General features: G+C 51.0%; 1 protein-coding gene and 1 long non-coding RNA gene across 2 annotated transcripts in view; both read left to right on the top strand.

Moving 5' to 3' along the window:
- Clic6 (chloride intracellular channel 6) overlaps nucleotides 1–2,085 on the top strand; it is a 34,152-nt gene extending 32,067 nt beyond the window's left edge. Inside the window, exon 6 of the mRNA XM_048346927.1 lies at nucleotides 1,503–2,085. Within this exon, the coding sequence (XP_048202884.1) occupies nucleotides 1,503–1,664 (162 nt within the window). The 3' untranslated portion in view covers nucleotides 1,665–2,085. The remainder of the gene's footprint in view (nucleotides 1–1,502) is intronic.
- Nucleotides 2,086–3,131: 1,046 nt separating this feature from the next.
- Nucleotides 3,132–16,599, top strand: LOC125351475. Its single transcript, XR_007210956.1, has 3 exons — nucleotides 3,132–3,475; nucleotides 16,415–16,424; nucleotides 16,589–16,599. It is a non-coding gene; the product is annotated as an uncharacterized LOC125351475 (long non-coding RNA).
- The last annotated feature ends 1,060 nt before the right edge of the window (nucleotides 16,600–17,659 follow it).

The following is a 17,659-nucleotide window of genomic DNA, read 5'->3' as shown; positions in this document are numbered from 1 at the left end:
GAGGCAAGCTCTCTTGCCACTAGGCCATCTTCCCAGCCCCAGCACTGAAGTTCTAATTTGTGGTGAATTCCATGATGACTCCGCTTAGCCACTGAAGAAGCAGTGAGATTGGAGAGAACAAGGCAGAACGGCCCTGGCTTGCGTTTCCTGTTGGATTGTTGGATTCTCCCAGCCCTGATTCATATGGTGATGTTCAGCCCACCAAGGCCTCGGAATACAGCTCATCTAGCAAGTGGATCTTTGTAGATGCTTTTAGTTAAGCTAAAGTCAGATTGGAGTTGGCCCGACCTTTAGGCTTCTACAGGGCTCCCTGCAAACAAGAGGGAATTTGAGACAGAGACACGCATGCAGGGAGAGTGCCATGTGAAACTGGAGTTATCCATCCATTGCTGAAAGAATGACAAGAGCTGGGTGACAAGCCCAGGAGTGGTCCTTTCCTAGAGCCTTCTGTGAGGGCAGGACCCTACTGAAGTCTTGACTTTGGACTTCTGGCTTCCAGGACTGCGAGTAACTACATTTTCTTGTTCTAAACTACCCGGTGAGTGGCATTTTGTGATAGCAGCTGTAGCAAATGGATACAGTCGTCAATGTTACACACTGGCCCTTGTGATGAATTCACCTCTCCAGCCTGAGGAGACACCTTACATGCTGCATTTCTCACGAGTCTGGATTAGCCTTTTCTCTGCATGCATGGTTTCCGTGACGACGAGGAATATGCTTTTCTGCTCCTATCTTGGACCTCTCTGCACACGGCAGGCCCACAATCAAGGATTCCGCTCAGGAGCAGAATGATGGGCGCTTGCTGGAATAACATGGACAAGACTTGGGATTGCAGCAAGATGAGTAAAGAATGGGCAGCTTAAGCCGGGTGCTGGCGCAGGCCTATAATCCTAGCTACTCAGGAGGCTGAGATCTGAGGAGCTTGGTTCCAAGCCAGCTCAGGCAGGAAAGTCTGTGTGACTCTTTTCTCCACTTAGTCACCCAAAAGCCAACAGGGGAACGGTGGCTTCAGTTATAGGACAATAAAAAGCTAAGAGAATATACTCAGGTCCTGTGTTCAAGCCCTAGTACAGCGTGCGCACACACACACACACACACACACACACAAGAATAGGTTCTTTATGGTGATCTTGGCACAATTTAAGCCATGACCCATCACGAATCTTTAGTATACAACAACAACAGCAACCCCACAGTGACAGAATACATGAAAAGATAATTGCAACCAACACAAGGAGAATGCTACTGAATTCAGACTATCCCAAAGAGGGTCTGTGGCCTTGGGCAGGACCATGTGGAGCGGCTGCCCTGAATCCAGAACTGTGGTCAGCCTTCTTGTCCTCAAGATGCCCAGATGCAAGTCAGAATACCACCACGGGCAGCCCACGTGGTGTGTTACCACCTCGGGAGGTGGGGCGTGCGCCTCAGCAGAATGGACGGTCTGATTTGATCACAGATGGTGGACTTTCCCTTCTACTGATACTTTCCTTTTTTGCTTTCAGATTGTGGCCAAGAAGTACAGAGACTTCGAATTTCCTTCTGAAATGACTGGCGTCTGGAGATACTTGCACAATGCTTACGCTCGAGATGAGTTCACAAACACCTGCCCAGCCGACCAGGAGATTGAGCACGCGTATTCAGACGTTGCAAAAAGAATGAAGTAAAGCTGGCTGCCCTTCCTTCTTGTTTCTCATTGAGTGAGCTCGACTTCAAAAAGAGTGTTCTATGTATTTCTCCCAACTGACCATCTTTTGCAAAATAATGTTGATAGTGTGATCCACAGATACCACCACGGGGCATGTGGCCTTTTATATCAGCTCACCCTGTATCCTTGCATACCATAACCTTTTACACACACAGGTTTCCAGTGTGTGTGCACTTACACTTTTGGTAAGCACCAACATCATACGATATGATATTTAGGGCATATGTTTTGCAGTTAAATTTTCAAAGCAAATTGACCTTGGGCTCGAGTTCCTCACTTTTTCAAATTTAATGTTTCTTTTTTTTTTTTTTTAAGTTTTCTTTGTGCCAGTCCTGGGGCTTGAACTCAGTACTTGGGCGCTGTCCCTGAGCCTCTTTGTGCTCAAGGTTAGGGCTCTACTACTTGAGCCACAGCTCTACTTCTAGATTTTTCTGAATAGTTTGTTGGAGATAGGAGTCTCACAGACTTTTCTACCCAGGCTACATTCGAGCCTTGATCCTCTGATCTCAGCTTCTTGAGTAGCTAGGATTACAGGCGTGAGCAACCAGCACCCACTTCAGATGGAGTGTTTGGTTTGTTTGTTTGGTTTGTTTTTTTTGGTACTTTTTGTAATCAGATGCTGTCTACTTTTTCCTCTCAACTATTCGACTGTTTTCAACTGCTTTTATAGTTATAAAATGACGTCGATTTTTAATACTTTAAAAAAAAACCGTATCAAAGTGTATTAAGAAAGGAAAGGCAGTGCCTACACATTTTTTTCACTCTGCTTGATCGTGTGTTGGTGACCATCTCCCGGGTCTTTCAAAGCAGGATGGATCTCCTGAGCTCCCGAAAGAAGACATGTGATGTATGGCTGGATACATACTCACACACACACACACACCCACGCACACACACACACACACACACAGAGTTTTGTTTACTTATAGGACTATGTTTGTGCGAAGGCTTGGTGAGAGGACCCTGGGCCTTGAGAATTCTCACAGTAAACATCAACACGAAGGTCTGGGCCTGTAAAGGTGGAGCCGGTGCCTTGAGTGGGTGATAGAGACCTGAGAGGCGGCAGCGAGCAGAGCGCGTGGCGCCTGCGGGATCAGCGGGGGGCTGGTGTGTCTGAAGCCCGGGATGCCTTGTCCCCAGCTCTGGGATGATGCCACCTCGGACTCCGGGATAGGCATGAGCGGTGGAGGAGAAGCACGCATCTGTGCCGTGGGTTCGAGCTTCCTGTCTGGCACCCTCTGCTGCTCCCGCCCCGCTCAAGGGGATGGTGCTTTACAGGAGGGCTCTCCGGGTCAGCTGTGATACCCTCCCCTCCCCTTCCCCTGCATGGAGACGTGAACCACGTCTTCCTCGTTGGCCGCTCTGGCTGCGACCCACGTGGTACCTCCTCCGTGTCCATGATGCTGTGGGCGCTTGCTCAAGGGAAAATCCCAGGAGATTCAATTCCACATGGAAACCAAGAGAGTCCCATAGTCTGGGGGGGGGCAGTTCTGGTAAATGGCCCAGTTAGAGAGGAAGTGGAAACAGACTGACTCAGAAAGTTTCTGGTCTCTCGGTGGCTTTATCCTCCTCCATTCCCCCTAACCTAAGCTCCCCGCCCACCCCCCACCCCCCAAGCCTGGCTTTGTGTGGGGGTGAGCAACTGGGCTCCAGCCAGGGCAAGGGAGGAAGAGTGGGAGGCTGGCTGCTTAGACATCCGCGAGATCCACAGGCTTGTTGGCGGACAGCCCCGTGCGTGGTACAGAGAACGCTTCTGGAGGAGTTGGCTGTGTGTATGGCGGACGCGTTCGTAAGACGCTTCTTCTCAGTAGATCTGCGCTGTCAGTGACCTGCTGGAAAGAGAGTCGAGTGTGTGGATAGCCACACTCTTGCGACTTGGTGGCCACGTTCACATTCTTTCCTCGACCGCAGGATTCTGGGGTTCTGTCCCAGGTGGTTTGCTTTGTCATCCTTGGGTTTTTGACAGTTGCACCCCACATGGGCCACTATTGCGGGAGTTGTTTGACATCTCTTTAGGAGTTTGATTTTTTTTTTTTTTTTTGGTATTTGAGATGTGCACATGTTGAATTTTGTTCAGAATAACCTTCTCAATTGTGTCTCTCTCTTCTCCTGCAGATTTTTAGTTTAGTTTTAGAATGTTAGATTTAAACTTGGTAAATGAGTAGGCTCCCGGACCTTACTAGTGATGCCTTTGTATGTTGAAATGATTGTACACTGTGTGCCTCAAAAAAATTAAACAGATTATAAAATCTTTGAAATGGAGCCTATCTCTTTCATTTTTTTTTTTAAAAAACCCCACCGTTTTCATTCACTTCATAGATATAAAGAAATAAAATGAATGCTGGTGGCTTATGCCCATCATCCTAGCTACTCAGGAGGCTGAGATCAGAGAATAAAAATTCAAAGTCAATCCAGGCACAAAGGTTTATAAAACTCTGTCTCCAAAGTACCCAGCAAAATGCTGGACTGGAGACACGGTTCAATTTGTACCGTGCCAGCCATGAGTCAAGCAAGCGAAGCCAACGTGAGGTACTGAGTTCAAGCCCAGTTCCCAGCACACAAAAAAGAAAGAGAACTAGAATGAAGTGTATAGATTTCTTTTTAAATTATTTGAAGTAGAGATTTTTCCCTGTTTGAGCTTTTGTGCTCAAGGCTCATGCTCTACTACTTTTAAACACAGCTCCACTTCCCGTTTTCTGACGGTTAATTGAAGGTAAGAGGCTCACAGACTTTCCTGCCTGGGCTGGCTTTGAACTGTGACCTGCAGATCTCAGTCTTCTGAATAGCTAGGATTATAGGCGTAAGCCACCGGTGTCCGGCTCCTATTGGTTCTTTTTGGGATGGAGTTTCACCTCCTGTCTGGGCCCAGGCCTGGACTGTGATTCTCCTATTTTATACTTCCCACTGTGCATGGCTACTGGTTGAGATGGGAATCCTGAGAACTCTTTGCCCGGGTCCTCCTCTAACCTCGGGCCCCCCCTATCTCTACCTTCTGAGTCTCTAGGCCTGATCCCCTAGTGCCCAGCGTATAGCGTAGGTTTTTAGAAGCTTAATTCACTTCCTCCCCAGACATAGGCACAGAATAGAGCTATGGACAGAGGCCGAGTTCCTCTTCGGGGGCTGGTGGTGTGAAAGGGTCTCAGGACCACAGGGCTCCGTTCTTTCCTTCTAGTCACTCAACAAACCGGATAAAGGCTCGGAGCGGTGATTCCCGCCTGGAATCAGATGCTTAGCAGGTGGAAACAAAGAGGATTGTGGTGGAGGCCAGCTCGGACAAATGTTAGTGAGACTCCATCTTAACCAGAAAGTCAGCCAGAATGTTGTGTGCCCGTAACCTTGGCGACGTGGGAGACACCGGTAGGAGGATCATGGCTCACGATGGCTTGTGGGCAAAACAGAAGACCCTGTCTGAAAACTGACTACAGCGAAACAGGGCGTGGAGCAAGACTCGAGTGGTAAAGCGCCCGCACAGTCCAGGAGCCCCCGAGTTCAAGCCACAGTACCATGACAAAAGAAGAGAGTCCTGACAGGAAACGCAAACCACAAACTCTGTCCCCCAACCCCAGAGTCGACGGTGGCGGCCTCGAAGGAGTGCAAGAATATCCCGGGCCATACTTGGTGGGGATAGTGTGAATTTAGCCAGAGAAAAGACTTGTAGGTAATTATAAACCCCACTTGAACCACAGAAAGAACTAACAGATAACTTGGAGTCTCTGGGCCTCCAGGAATTGAATGTAGCCTTCTCCCACCACCCCCAACGATACGCCACGTGTGTGTGTGTGTGTGTGTGTGTGTGCATTCATACATGCTCACACCCAGTCACACTCATACAAGCACGCCACTTCATCCTCACACACATCCTGGGCTTACAATTAGCTTCTGGAAAACATTTTTGAAAAACAACGCTCCCCCTTTGAAAACGAGGAAACCCAACCCTTCTTTTATTTCGCAACGCTGAGGACCCCCGGCCCATCCTTCTAAGCGTGCACAAAAGCCTTACGGACCCCAAGTCGCTCGGCGGGGGCCGTTTCCTCCCGTCCTTTCTCCACAGGTTGGTTTCCTTCTGAACTCTGTCATAACGGCTGGACTGGGTTCCTGTCGTGCTCACTTTCAGGCAACGGCCACCCCACCTTGTAAGGCCGGGTGTTGGCGTCTGGCTCTTGGTGACAAAGGAAAGGACAGCACTGGCTCCCGAGACCTGGGGGGAGTGGGTTACAGAGCCTGCAGGGACAGCACGTGCCTGGCTTTGGCTTCACCCAAGCCTTTGCCAGTCCTTGCCTGGCAGAAGACGTTTAGTCAGTGAGTAGCCAGCGTTGCCATTTTCTACTCACCAACCAGTGGGGGTGTTTGGGTCAAGTCATGGCGGCCCGGCTGCCCATGTGGGAGGAAGAAGCCCATTTGCTCAGGGAGTAAAGGGTGTGGCAGGGCCACCCGGGCCCTGAGCTGTCGGGCTTTTATTGGGAGGGACCAGCATGCACTGGATGTCCACCTTGATGGTGCCACCTCCCTTTCCCATCGCTTCCTCTAGTCGCTTCTGCGGTGGGTTCCCTGGTGTCCTGGTTCGAGGACTGTGGCCTTGAAGAGCTGAACGAAGCTCACAGTGGTTCGCTAATCTCTGTTCTATGGGGACTCTGCCTTTCCACGTGTACACCTAAATCAAGTCCCATCCTGAATCTCTGAATGCCTACGGACTCAACCCGCCTGCCAGAACCTTCTAAGACCTTCCTAGTCGGTTGGATTCCCACAGAGTCTAAACTAATCCCAGGATAATGGGTTGGGAATGTGGCTTAGTGGTAGAGTGCTTGTTTAGCATGCATGAAGCCCTGGGTTCGATTCCTCAGCAGCACACATGCAGAAAAAGCCAGAAGTGGCACTGTGCCTCAAGAGATAGAGTGCTAGCCTTGAGCAAAGAGAAGCCAGGGACAGAGCTCAGGCCCTGAGTTCAAGCCCCCCAGGGCTGACAAAAGAAGAAGAAGAATGCCAGGTCCCAGGAGAGCACAGGCCTTGCTCTATTCAAATGTTCCTTGGGTTTGTAACAGGGAATATGTTTGACTAACATTGAGGTTTTTATTTTTCTTGGTTACTTGCATTTCTCTTTCAGGTATTGAGTGCCAATAAATTAAACACGTTACTAGCTCCTTCTCTGGAAAAGTTTTGTTTTGTTTTTGAAATATTGGTGTTTAAGTAACCAAACCACAATGAACAACAAAATTCCCCAGCAGGCCTAAGGGCCCATAGCCTGGCCCCGCCCCTGACTTTGGACTTGTCTGCTCCTTTACTTAGCAAGCCTCCCTCTTCTCATTTGGGAAATGAAAATACCTCCCATTCGTGTCGAAGGTGGCATGTTCAGTTCTCTGTAAAACCTGCAGACGGGTGTTTCCAGCAATTCCTCTCCTTATTGGGTAGCGGTCTTTACACACAGGTTGTCACAGTGCTCAGAGCCTGAGTTGGCAAGCTTACAGGAGCTTTAGAGGAATTACGCCCGGAATGCCTGACTTCCTATGACAAACATCCTCAGGCTGCCCTTTACGTCCGTTCCCGGACTAAATGTATAGAGCTGGTCTAGCCGTGTGTCATGTGCCCTGGACGGAATGGCTCCACGCCGGACAGGCGGCCTAGCGAGGCATTCCTCCCGTTCATCCCGGAGGCACTGTGTTTAGTTGTAGGGTAGCACACCCTGAGATACAGAAAAAGTTCCCCAACTCGTGTGAGCCCCGTCCCAAAGCTGGAGCCCTACGCCCTCCCGGGTCAGTCCCTCCTGTCGCCACTAGGTGGCGCGTTCTCCCATATCCTGAAGCCCTGCAGCCTGGCCGCGCCCTCCACTCACCTAGACTGGAGACCATAGCACCTGAGGTGGACACAGCCTTACAGTAGCTTCAACCATCAGGCCCCTCCCGTGGGAGCAACAGGTGGCACCGCAGGGTCAAAGGGCGGCGACGAGGCTTCCGCTCCCGTGGGGATCCCACTGAGCTCCAGGGGGTGCAGCGTCCAGTCCCTAGGGCTGATCACGCTGTCCCTGGGTCTACTGCCGGACCATCGCGAATCCCCCATCTTCCGTCCTCAGCAGCAGTGTACAGACTCTACCAAAGGCATCACCCACCAGGTCCAAAGAGAAGGAGCAGAGGAAGGAGGGAGAGGAGAAGGAGAGACGTGGAGGAGGGAGAAGAGAAAAGGATGCAGGAGGAGAAGAAAGGAGGAGGAAGAAGAGGAGGAGGAAGAGGTAGTGGAGGAGGAGGAGGAGGAGGAGGAGGAGGAGGAGGAGGAGGAGGAGGAGGAGGAGGAGGAGGAAGACATGAGTGATTGCTCTAGCACAACTGTATTATTGCCATGCTGGGCCCAGCTCATCTGTCCAAAGCTTATTTCTTATCTGTGTCTCCTTTTTGGTCCTTGAAGGACCAACTACTTCCCAAATGGCTCCTTTGCACGGAGAGACGTCCCGAAGCCTCTCTTCACGTCAAAGGCAGCCTCAGCTCAGCCCCACAGAAATGGGGGTGAAGACGGGCTCTTTTATCGCCTCTCTGACAGAAGCATCTTCTCGGAGGCTTTATCAAAGTCCAGAGGTGTGCCTGTTGCACACGCATCGAGTGTGATCTTCTGTGTCTCGGCTGCTATTCTGATTTCTCATTGCAACTGCAAACATTTTTTTGTAACATCTTCTTGGCATTGGCGCATTCCAGGATTGATTGTGTGAGTGTGTGTGTGAGTGTGTGTGTGTGTGTGTGTGTGAGAGAGAGAGAGAGAGAGAGAGAGAGAGAGAGGGAGAGAGAGAGAGGGTGAGGCTCCACAGAAAGGGCGGAGTGAGTCTGTCAAGGAGCCTTTGGGGCAGGGTGAAGGTTAGCGGAAGGCTGGAGGTTAGAGGTTGTGACCTTCCTCCCTCTTTCTTCCTCTGGCCAGTAAAGTTCCGCCAGGTCCTTCCTTGTACATTTTCTGTGCCCAGGGATTAAAAGTACAGGTCGTGTTCCTCCTCCTATCCTGTGGATATGCTTTCCTGAAGACATAGACTAAATGAAAATGAGAGCAACAGGAGCCATTGAACCCAGGTTCTTGGCCTGCTGATTTTCAAGTGGGTCATAGGTTGAGGTGGTGACACGGCTCGGTCACCCCATTCCTTCCCCTGTGGTCTTCCGAGCTCCCGTGTCTGCAGCTGAGAGAGAATGTGGTTTGTGGAAGGGCCTGAACTCTGACCCAGTGCCGAGCGGGGAAGCCTGCCCTGCTTTGGGGGGGGGGGTACACCAGGGAGCTGCTTCCTGTGGGACTTGTATTTGTTTTCAGCTCGGAAACGTCTCATCGGTTCTCCAAACAGGTGTTGTTCAAAACAAAACTTTGGGGATTATTTGGGGTTGGCCATTGCTGATGCAGCCTTTGCCTTTGTTGTTGTTATTGTTTGCTCAGACGAGGAAAAGAAGATTGGTTCTACTAGTATGGTAATGCACGCCTGTAATCTCAGCCATCCAGATGTGGAGGCAGGAGAATCACAAGCTGAGAGGTCAACTTAGGCTGCATAGCAAGACTCTGTCTCAGAACTGCCTCCTCCCTGCACACACACACACACACACACACACACACACACACACACACACACTCAATCAATCCTGGAATGCGCCAATACCAAGAAGACGTTACAAAAATGTTTGCAGATGAGCTTGGAATATGGCCTAGTGGCAAGAGTGCTTGTCTCCTACACATGAAGCTCTCGGTTCGATTCCCCAGCACCACATATTCAGAAAACGGCCAGAAGCGGTGCTGTGGCTCAAGTGGCAGAGTGCTAGCCTTGAGCGGGAAGAAGCCAGGGACGGTGCTCAGGCCCTGAGCCCAAGGCCCAGCACTGGCCAAAAAAAAAAAAAATGTTTGCAGTTGCAATGAGAAATCAGAATAGCAGCCGAGACACAGAAGATCACACACACTCGATGCGTGTGCAACAGGCACACCTCTGGACTTTGATAAAGCCTCCGAGAAGATGCTTCTGTCAAAGAGGCCATGAAAGAGCCCATGTACCCTTCCTATCCACAGAGCCTGCGCAAACATGACATCAGTCCAGGGAGCGTGGCTCTACATCAGAAACTGGTGATGGTGTTGCTGCAGCCTTGAAGAGCTGACATCTTGTTCCATGTTCACTGAGCTTCTTAGCGTCTCTCTTATGAGGGAGGGCACTATCTGGCATCTTGTCTCCAAGGGAGTGCTTGAATTCCTCGAGGAAGGGAAGTCCCATCCCCAGGTGATGGGTGTTCCTGAATCCCCGGAGACAGGGGTGGGCACTTGGCCTATAGGCTACTGAACCTGTCAGTCAAGTGCCTGGGACTGGGAGCTTCCTGTGACCCTGCCCCCTGACCTGGCACCATTACGCCATGCCACATGTCTCCGTCTTCACGTCCTACGTCCTGTCTCCTGGCTCGTCTCCCGTCACTATGGTGTCCCAAGTCAGCTCTCCATTGGAGTTGGATTGGTTTGTTGGAATGGTTTTTGTTCTCTCTTTCCCCTCTGGCTTGTTTCCTGACAGTGTTAAGTATATCTGTGGGCAGCAGGCCTTTGTAAGGACAGGCTGCCCGCAGACTGCTCACGCCCTAATAAAGACTCCAAGATTCGATCCTTCAATATGTGGCTTCTCTGATCACGAGCCATGTAACATTTGCAGGTATAATTGGCTTCAACATGAGATCACACTGGGTAAGGTGGGCCCAAATCCATTGTGTCTGGTATCACCATCACCACCTTCGTCGTCACCATCATCATCGTCCGACACACAGAGAAGAGGTCGCATGAAGCTAGAGTTAAGAAGCTAAGGGATGTGGCCACAAGCCAAGGAAAGCCAAAGATGGCTGGCTGCCCCGGAGTGCTGGAAGAAACAATGGAGCATCCTCGTCAGAGCTGTCGGAGGGAGCTCAGTCCTGCTGACACCCCAACTTCACAGAGCACGACGCTTCCGATTTTCCAAAGTCGCCGAGCTCGTGGTATTTTGTTCCCGCAGCCACCGGGAGCACCACCATTGGAGTCTCAGAGCTCCGAGGAGCCGCGTCGTTCGTTTGCCCTCGGCAGTGAGTGATGTTGGAGCCGCCGGCGAGGCTGGAGTGGGGGTGAAGCCGGGCTGTTCAGGAGAGCACGTGCCGTGCTTGTGTGCAAAGCTGGTCCTGACCAGCTTTCTGCTTCCCGTAGTTGAGCTTGTAAGTTTGAGGCTCTCAGCTCTGACAGATCGCCGGCCATCCCCTGCCACACAGCTTTCCTTCGCACGTGACAGATGGCTTCCTCAATGCCACCGGGAGACTGTGCGGCTTCCACGCTCCCTGCCTTCTTCCATCTTGGACACATAGCCCCACCCAGGATGTTCTCCTTTGTGAGGCCCTGAAGGTCCCACGGATTAAGTCCAGGCCCACTCAGCATAAGGTCCTCGAGGTAACCGATCAGGAACGTTAGTCACGTGGCCAAAATGCCTTTCATCCTAGGATACGACCTAAGAACACGGTGACATTCCCTTTCTTCCCACCCGCCCTCGTTTCTGGGAGCGTGATGCAGGGTGGCCTCCTGGCCTGCGGATATTCGGAGTTAAGGTAGAAGTCCCTTGCCATACATGAGCGGGAGGAGCTGTGATCGTCCCGAAGAATTCTCCACCAAATGGTATCACCAACCCTTCCAGCCTTCCCCCGGAGCATCTTGGCATCCGATGTGCCTATTTTCTCAGTCCTTACCAAAGGCTGGGGAGAAAGGGCAGAGCCGGGAGGAGGACTCCCCTGCAGTGGGTCAATGGAGTGCTTTGTTACCATTCTACTTCTTTTCTTTTGGTTTGTTTGCTAGTCCTGGGGTTTGAACTCAGGGCCTGAGCACTGTCCCTGGGCCCCTTTGTGCTCCAGGCTAGCGCTCTTCCACTTGAACCACAGCGCCGCTTCCGGCTTTTGCTGAGTCGTTTATTGGAGATAAAAAAAGCCTCATGGACTTGCCTGCCCAGGCTGGCTTCGAACCCTGATTCTCAGGCCTCCACCTCCCCTGCAGTAAGGAGGATAGAGGTGAGCCACCAGCGCACCTAGCCGTTTCCACTATTCGGGAGGAGAAAGTTTGGAATGGCAATGACCCAGATCAACAGGGAACCCCCTGCCTTCTGTGACTTAGACCCACACAGGGGGCATTGGCCCTGGACAGTGTGCTCTCCTGTTACAAGGAAGCCTTCGTAGCTTCCGCCTGATCATCTGGGGCTAGGTAGCACAGGGCGATTTGCTGTCCTAAGAACCCGTTCCTCCCTCTTCATCCCAGGAAACCTTCCCAGCCTGCTCCAGGGTGGCCGGCCAGCAGAAATCTGGGGTGCCACGTGTGCCTTGTGTGTGTGTGTGTGTGTGTGTGTGTGTGTGTGTGTGTGTGTGGACAATGCGAGCAACACTAAACAGACATGGCTTTCCGGTCTGATCCGGTCTTCACCGGAGGCATGCAGAAGGAAGCTGGAGCAGATGAGAAACAAGGAACAGGCAGACACTTACTTAGCACGGGTACGAACAGCAAGATGACTCAACACTTGGATTTTTTAATCAAGAGATCCCAGCAATGAACAATGCATCTTTTGTTAGGCATAAAATAAAGATGCAAATCAGAAGGCAGTGCAGATTTAGCCAGCGGAGCAAGGCACAGGGCCCTGCAAAAAGAATCTGGGTGCCTTGACTGTTTCAACTTGGTAGAGATGGGTCGACGGGTCAACTCAACATAGGGCATTTTGGATTCATTTGGCTCATGATTATAGCAGTGAGCCCGCAGTGTTTTGTGGTGCTCAGTGAACTTTCCAGATAACAGAAAGACTTGTGTAAGGGTAAAGCTTACTCAAATGCTCTCCTAGGTTGATCAGTTTATTTTGGTACATGGATGTGGTCATTCTAGTTATCAGACAGGGCTGGGGATGTAGCTCAGTGGTAGAGTGCTGGCCAGATGTGAGGTTCAGGGCTCAACTCCCAACACTGAAAGAAAAATAAAAATGTACCAAGAAATTGTAGGGGTGTGTGTGTGTGTGTGTGTGTGTGTGTGTGTGTGTGTGTGTGTCCCTGCGTGCATGCATGGAGTACTGGGGTTTGAACTCAGGGCCTCTTACTTTCACTCGGCTTTCCCCCCTCAAGGCTGCTGCTCTACCACTTGAGCCGCACCTCCACTTCTGCCTTTTCACTGGTTCATTGGAGAGAAGAGTCTCACAACTTCCTTTCCCAGGCTGACTGTACACCAGGACCCTCAATCTCTATCAGCTGAGTACCTAGGATTGCAAGCACGAGCCCCTGGTGCCTGGCGCTTGTAGATCGTTCTTTAGGAAAAGTCTTACACCTAAACTTCTTATTCCCTACCGGTACGTTGAAAGTCTGCAACCCCCTTCTGTTTGGGATCCAGACAGTTGACTGTGTGTCAGGATGGCTGACTAAAGAACTGTATGGCCTTCACCAAGTCATTTAATTCTGTTGAACTTCAATTTCTCATTTGTCAAAGACCTGTTCTAGTGAGAGCTCAGAAATAAAGATGTACATAAAAGGCATGAAAATAAGAAAAGTTAGGTCACAGAAGCTCAAGGACAGTGCCTAGGTCCTCATGAGGTTCCAGCCCTAGGACTGGCAAATAAAAGAAAGAGTATTATTTATTATTCTGATCCATGGGTTTGTATGTTCTGGGAACCCACGGACAATTTGATGTTGAAAGATAACTATCCTAGCAGCAGTGTGGTTTGTGTTGTTAGTGTGAGATGAAGCCAGTCTCAACACAGCGGGCCTTCCCAGGCCACAGGACGTCTATCTCCGAGAGAAGCGGCCTCTGAGGACTCAGAGAGACACCTGTTTGCCTCGTCAGGGATTTGACTTGGCTTGAAGAACTTTCCAGAAAAGAAAATAGTCATTTTTTTTTTACCTTGAAACAGCTGAATTGAGGGTGCGACATCTCTTTACTTATTTTTCCATACATTAAAAAAAAAATCGTCTTAAAGAGGCTGTACGGAGTTAAAAGTTGTCCTCTAACAAAGTAGTTTAGGTAAAAGAATGGTCATGCTGTCTCCCTGGTGATTAAGCTAGGTATGCAATATCTTCCATCCGAAGCAACTGACACCAAAGGCAGAAGAGGAGAGATTCCTCCGGACAGTTCCCACAGAAATCACCGCAAGTTCTAGGCTGCTCCGGACTTCGAAGGAGAAAGGGTGGCGGTGAGCTAACTGGGCGTGTTCCTTACCCGGCACCGTTGCTCCTTCAACGTCCGGAGTAGCCTAGAACTTGCCACACGGCCCAGTCTTCCCTCACCTACGAAATCCTTCCTCCAGCCGCTGTACCTAGCTCCAAATCAAGTCTTTGGGGCGGGGGGGGGGGAGTGTAATTCAGCGTCTTCCGTGATTTTCACAAGACTTGAATGCCGAGCAGGGATTTCTGTCACACTGGATTCTTTCAGTCATCCACACATGATTTCCCCCAAGCCCCATTGTGACACTAGGTGACTTACAGCGATCGACTCTCCGCAAACAAGGGAAGCTCTGCCCTGGGCTGCGTGGCTGGCTGCGGTTGACTCTTGGGAGCGATGTGGAGGTGGAGGCCCATGTGGTTTGGAGACCACCTCCGGGTGCACAGGGAGGAGGCTGGGAAGGCCAGTTGGTGGGAGACAGCAGCTAAACGCTAAGACTGGGACTAGTGAGTTCTAGAAAGAGGTCAGGTTGCAGGGGAGAGATCGTCCTCGAAGACCCCAAAAGTACTGGCCTCAGCGACTGCAAGGAGCGCAGGGTGGGTTCCAGATGGACCGCTTGGAGGTTGAGAAAGCGTCGGTTTGGGAGGAAGGGCGGGGAGGGTTTTGAGGCTGCGCTTACAGTACAAGCCTCGGGCACTTTGGCAGGGCTCCGGAGGTTGGGAAACAAGGGTATTCCCAGGACAGCCTGTTGTGTCACCTGAGCAGCCTCCCTGGGCCGGGCTGTTCGGTAACGAAGGTTGAGCCAGGGGCGCCTGCCTCACGGAGGCCCGTCCCTCCTTCCAAGCAAGCCAAAGACCCGCGGGGTGAGCTGGGCATTTCCCACAAAGCAACGGCGCCTCCCCGTCACCCAGTCCTGCAGGGCTCCGCCGCCGCTGCATAGATAGCTGCGTGAGGTTAAGTTGGGGCTCACAGTAAAATGTCACCGGGGCCCCAAAGGTCTTTTGGATGATTCAGGAGAACATCTACTCTAGTGTTTCGCTCCAGGGCATTTCATTGTGTGATCAGTGTTTGAAACAGGATGAACGATTTGTGATATGCGCGATAAACCTAGTTATCGGAGTTTTTATTAGTCATAAATGTCACTTTCAACCATGCTGGATAAGTTATGGCAGCTTTTACTTTTGGACACGGTACTAGTGAACACAGATTTAGTGTCGTGTTAGGCAGTCTACCAGTGCATTCTCGGTTATTCTCCCTCCTTTGCGGGGAAGGCAAGACTGGGGCCTGGAACTTGGTTCTCATGGGTACACAGGGAGCTCCCCCATTCCTTTTTATAGCTGTCTAGTAGTTGGTTGTTTGGATGGCCCCCTGCTTTATTTAACTAAGCCTTTCCTGATGGTTGTGTGTTCTTTAGCTTTTTTTTTTTTTTTCTCCTCTACCATTTGCATCAAGGCTCCGCTTTCAACTTTTTGGTGATTAATTGGACGTAAGAGATGTAGGGACTTGCCCACCTCAGGCTGGCTTTGAGCTGGGATGCTCAGATCTCAGGCTGCTGAGGATGACAGGTAGGAACAGGTGATCTTCTGCATAATCCTCACATTCATTTATAAAAGAGATCGCGTCATCACCGAGGGGAGCAAACTGAATCAAAGAGAGGATCAATGACGTCTTCAAAGCAGGAGGCAAGTGGCTCACCAGAAGCCTAGGTTAACCACTTGTGTACGCGCGTGTGTGTGTGTGTGTGTGTGCGCACACATGCACATTTGTTCCTGGTGGGCGCTGGAGCCACACCTTTGAAAGAAGTAAGGGTTTTAAGCTCGCCTCTGGGGATTGAGTTCTGGTAGACTGAACCACCTTTAAACCCTTAGTAGATTAGTTGCCCGATCAATCACAGGGAGAACTGGTTTGGTGGTCGACACCAGAGAGAATTCCTCCTTCACAGGATGGGGACAAGGAATGAGCAATCTCAGCGGGCTGAGAAATTTTGCTTGATAAAGCAGCCACTCCAGTCACCACAGACAGAAGTCGGATGTTACAAGCGGGTCACAGCGCTAGACCTGCAGGACCCCGTGTCCTTGCCGGAAGTCACGCGAGCTGTTCCTGTTCCTCAGGCAGCTTAGGTCGCCAGCACCGTGTGTCTGCCTAGGTGACCCCGGAACTACTCAATGAACCTCCAGTTGTGGAGAGCCGGGCCCGTTTGGCACAGACGTGGACAGCTCAGTGCTCTGACGGATGGATGCCGGGAATCCTAACAATAAAGATGTCTTCGGGTGTGTGTTGGGTGGCCTGGGCGCTGCTCTGCTCCTTAGGGGAGGTCACATCTTCCTCTGCAGTCTGGGCCCGCCCTGTAACTAGGCAGGTTAAGGTCCCTCACATTCCACTTCCTCTGAATGAGGTGAAAGAGGGGATCCCGGGGGAGCTAGAAACTGTGGAAGCTTATGAGAAAGCTTCATGCCCGGAGAGCAGGATTGCGTACTTGTTCTCCAGCTTTCTGGAATGGAAAGGATTTTTTTTTGTGTGGAAATACTACTTAGTGCCTCCCGGCTAAAACCAGCACGTCTCACTAGGTTAATTCTGTGATGGCGAACCCCCGACCAGGGCCTGTGATGTTTGCGACACAGCGAATATCGCAGAGAGATTTTTGAATTCGATGGGGGGGGGGGGGAAATGGCGCATCTGGTTCACTGCGTGTGTTTCCTTCACACAATGTGTTACTATATAAAAAAAATTGCATTCTGTATGCTCACCGCCCCCATATATAAACCTCAAGAGGGATGTTTTTTTTCCTTCTATCCCATCCCACAGATAAAAATCTCCCTTTCAGTTTCTTCTGATCTCATATATATATATCCCAACAGAGGCCAATATGACATGCATTCTTATCTCCTGTCCTTATGAACATTCTACACATAGTCTTCTCGTCCTTGTTGCCAGTCCTTTAACAAAATGTCCTGGAACTTGTCCTCGCGAGTACAGAGAGAGCTTCCCCGTTCCTTTTTATAGCTGCGTAGTCGTTCTGCTGTTTGGACGGCCCGGGCTTTATTTAACTAAGCCTTTCCTGATGGCTATCTGGCCACCTCGGTGAGCCCATGAGGACTCATCCCCCCCACGCGTCATCTCTCCAGCCTCTCGGTAGCCTGGGTTCCCGGCAGCCTCACGGCTGGATCTGAGGGGGTGTGTGTGTGGGGGGGTGATTTGGGTGATTTGATTGGAATATCGGTTCCAGGAGAGTGAAATCACTGGGTCTGACCCTGCCAAGCCAACCATGGGAAAGATTGGCAACTCAGTCCATCCAGGAGCCTTTTATTCTCATGACCCACACAAAGGTCTATGGAGTAAATCCTATCAATAATGTGATTTTCTTTTTAGACAAGCCAGGAATGTCCATTACTGGATACAGGACACATAGGAATCCATGACCGGCCAGACACGTATGCTTCTTGTCAGCTGCCTGCGGCCCCTCTGACTGCCGTGGGGTGACTCAGGGGACAGCCAGGCAGGCTTGCGAGTCTGCACGTTGCAAAAGTGTTAACACGCTGGAGTGACACCACAGCCACCGGGTGAGGACCCGCGCCAAGCAATCCCCACAAACACGCAACCTCGCGTGACGATCAAGGGAAGGACAGGGCACAGAGACGCCCTCAGAAGTCAGCGAGACTAAAGGTTAGGTCTGTTTTCCAGCCCAAGATGCAGGCTTAGAAGAGCACTCCAGTCAGCATAATCAGTGTCGATTCCGAAGCACGCACGGGGCGGTGGTTCTTATGCGACGTGGGCGGCGTGGGGTTCCTTCTGTGCTTGTTGGCGTCCAAGGCCGATGTGTCCGGCGACCGTGCGGTGTTCCGG

Source organism: Perognathus longimembris, chromosome 5, assembly GCF_023159225.1.
Source record: "Perognathus longimembris pacificus isolate PPM17 chromosome 5, ASM2315922v1, whole genome shotgun sequence".
Taxonomy (NCBI): Eukaryota; Metazoa; Chordata; class Mammalia; order Rodentia; family Heteromyidae; genus Perognathus; species Perognathus longimembris.
The sequence above is the reverse complement of the archived record's forward strand: the minus strand, read 5'-3'. Positions and strand labels throughout refer to the sequence as shown.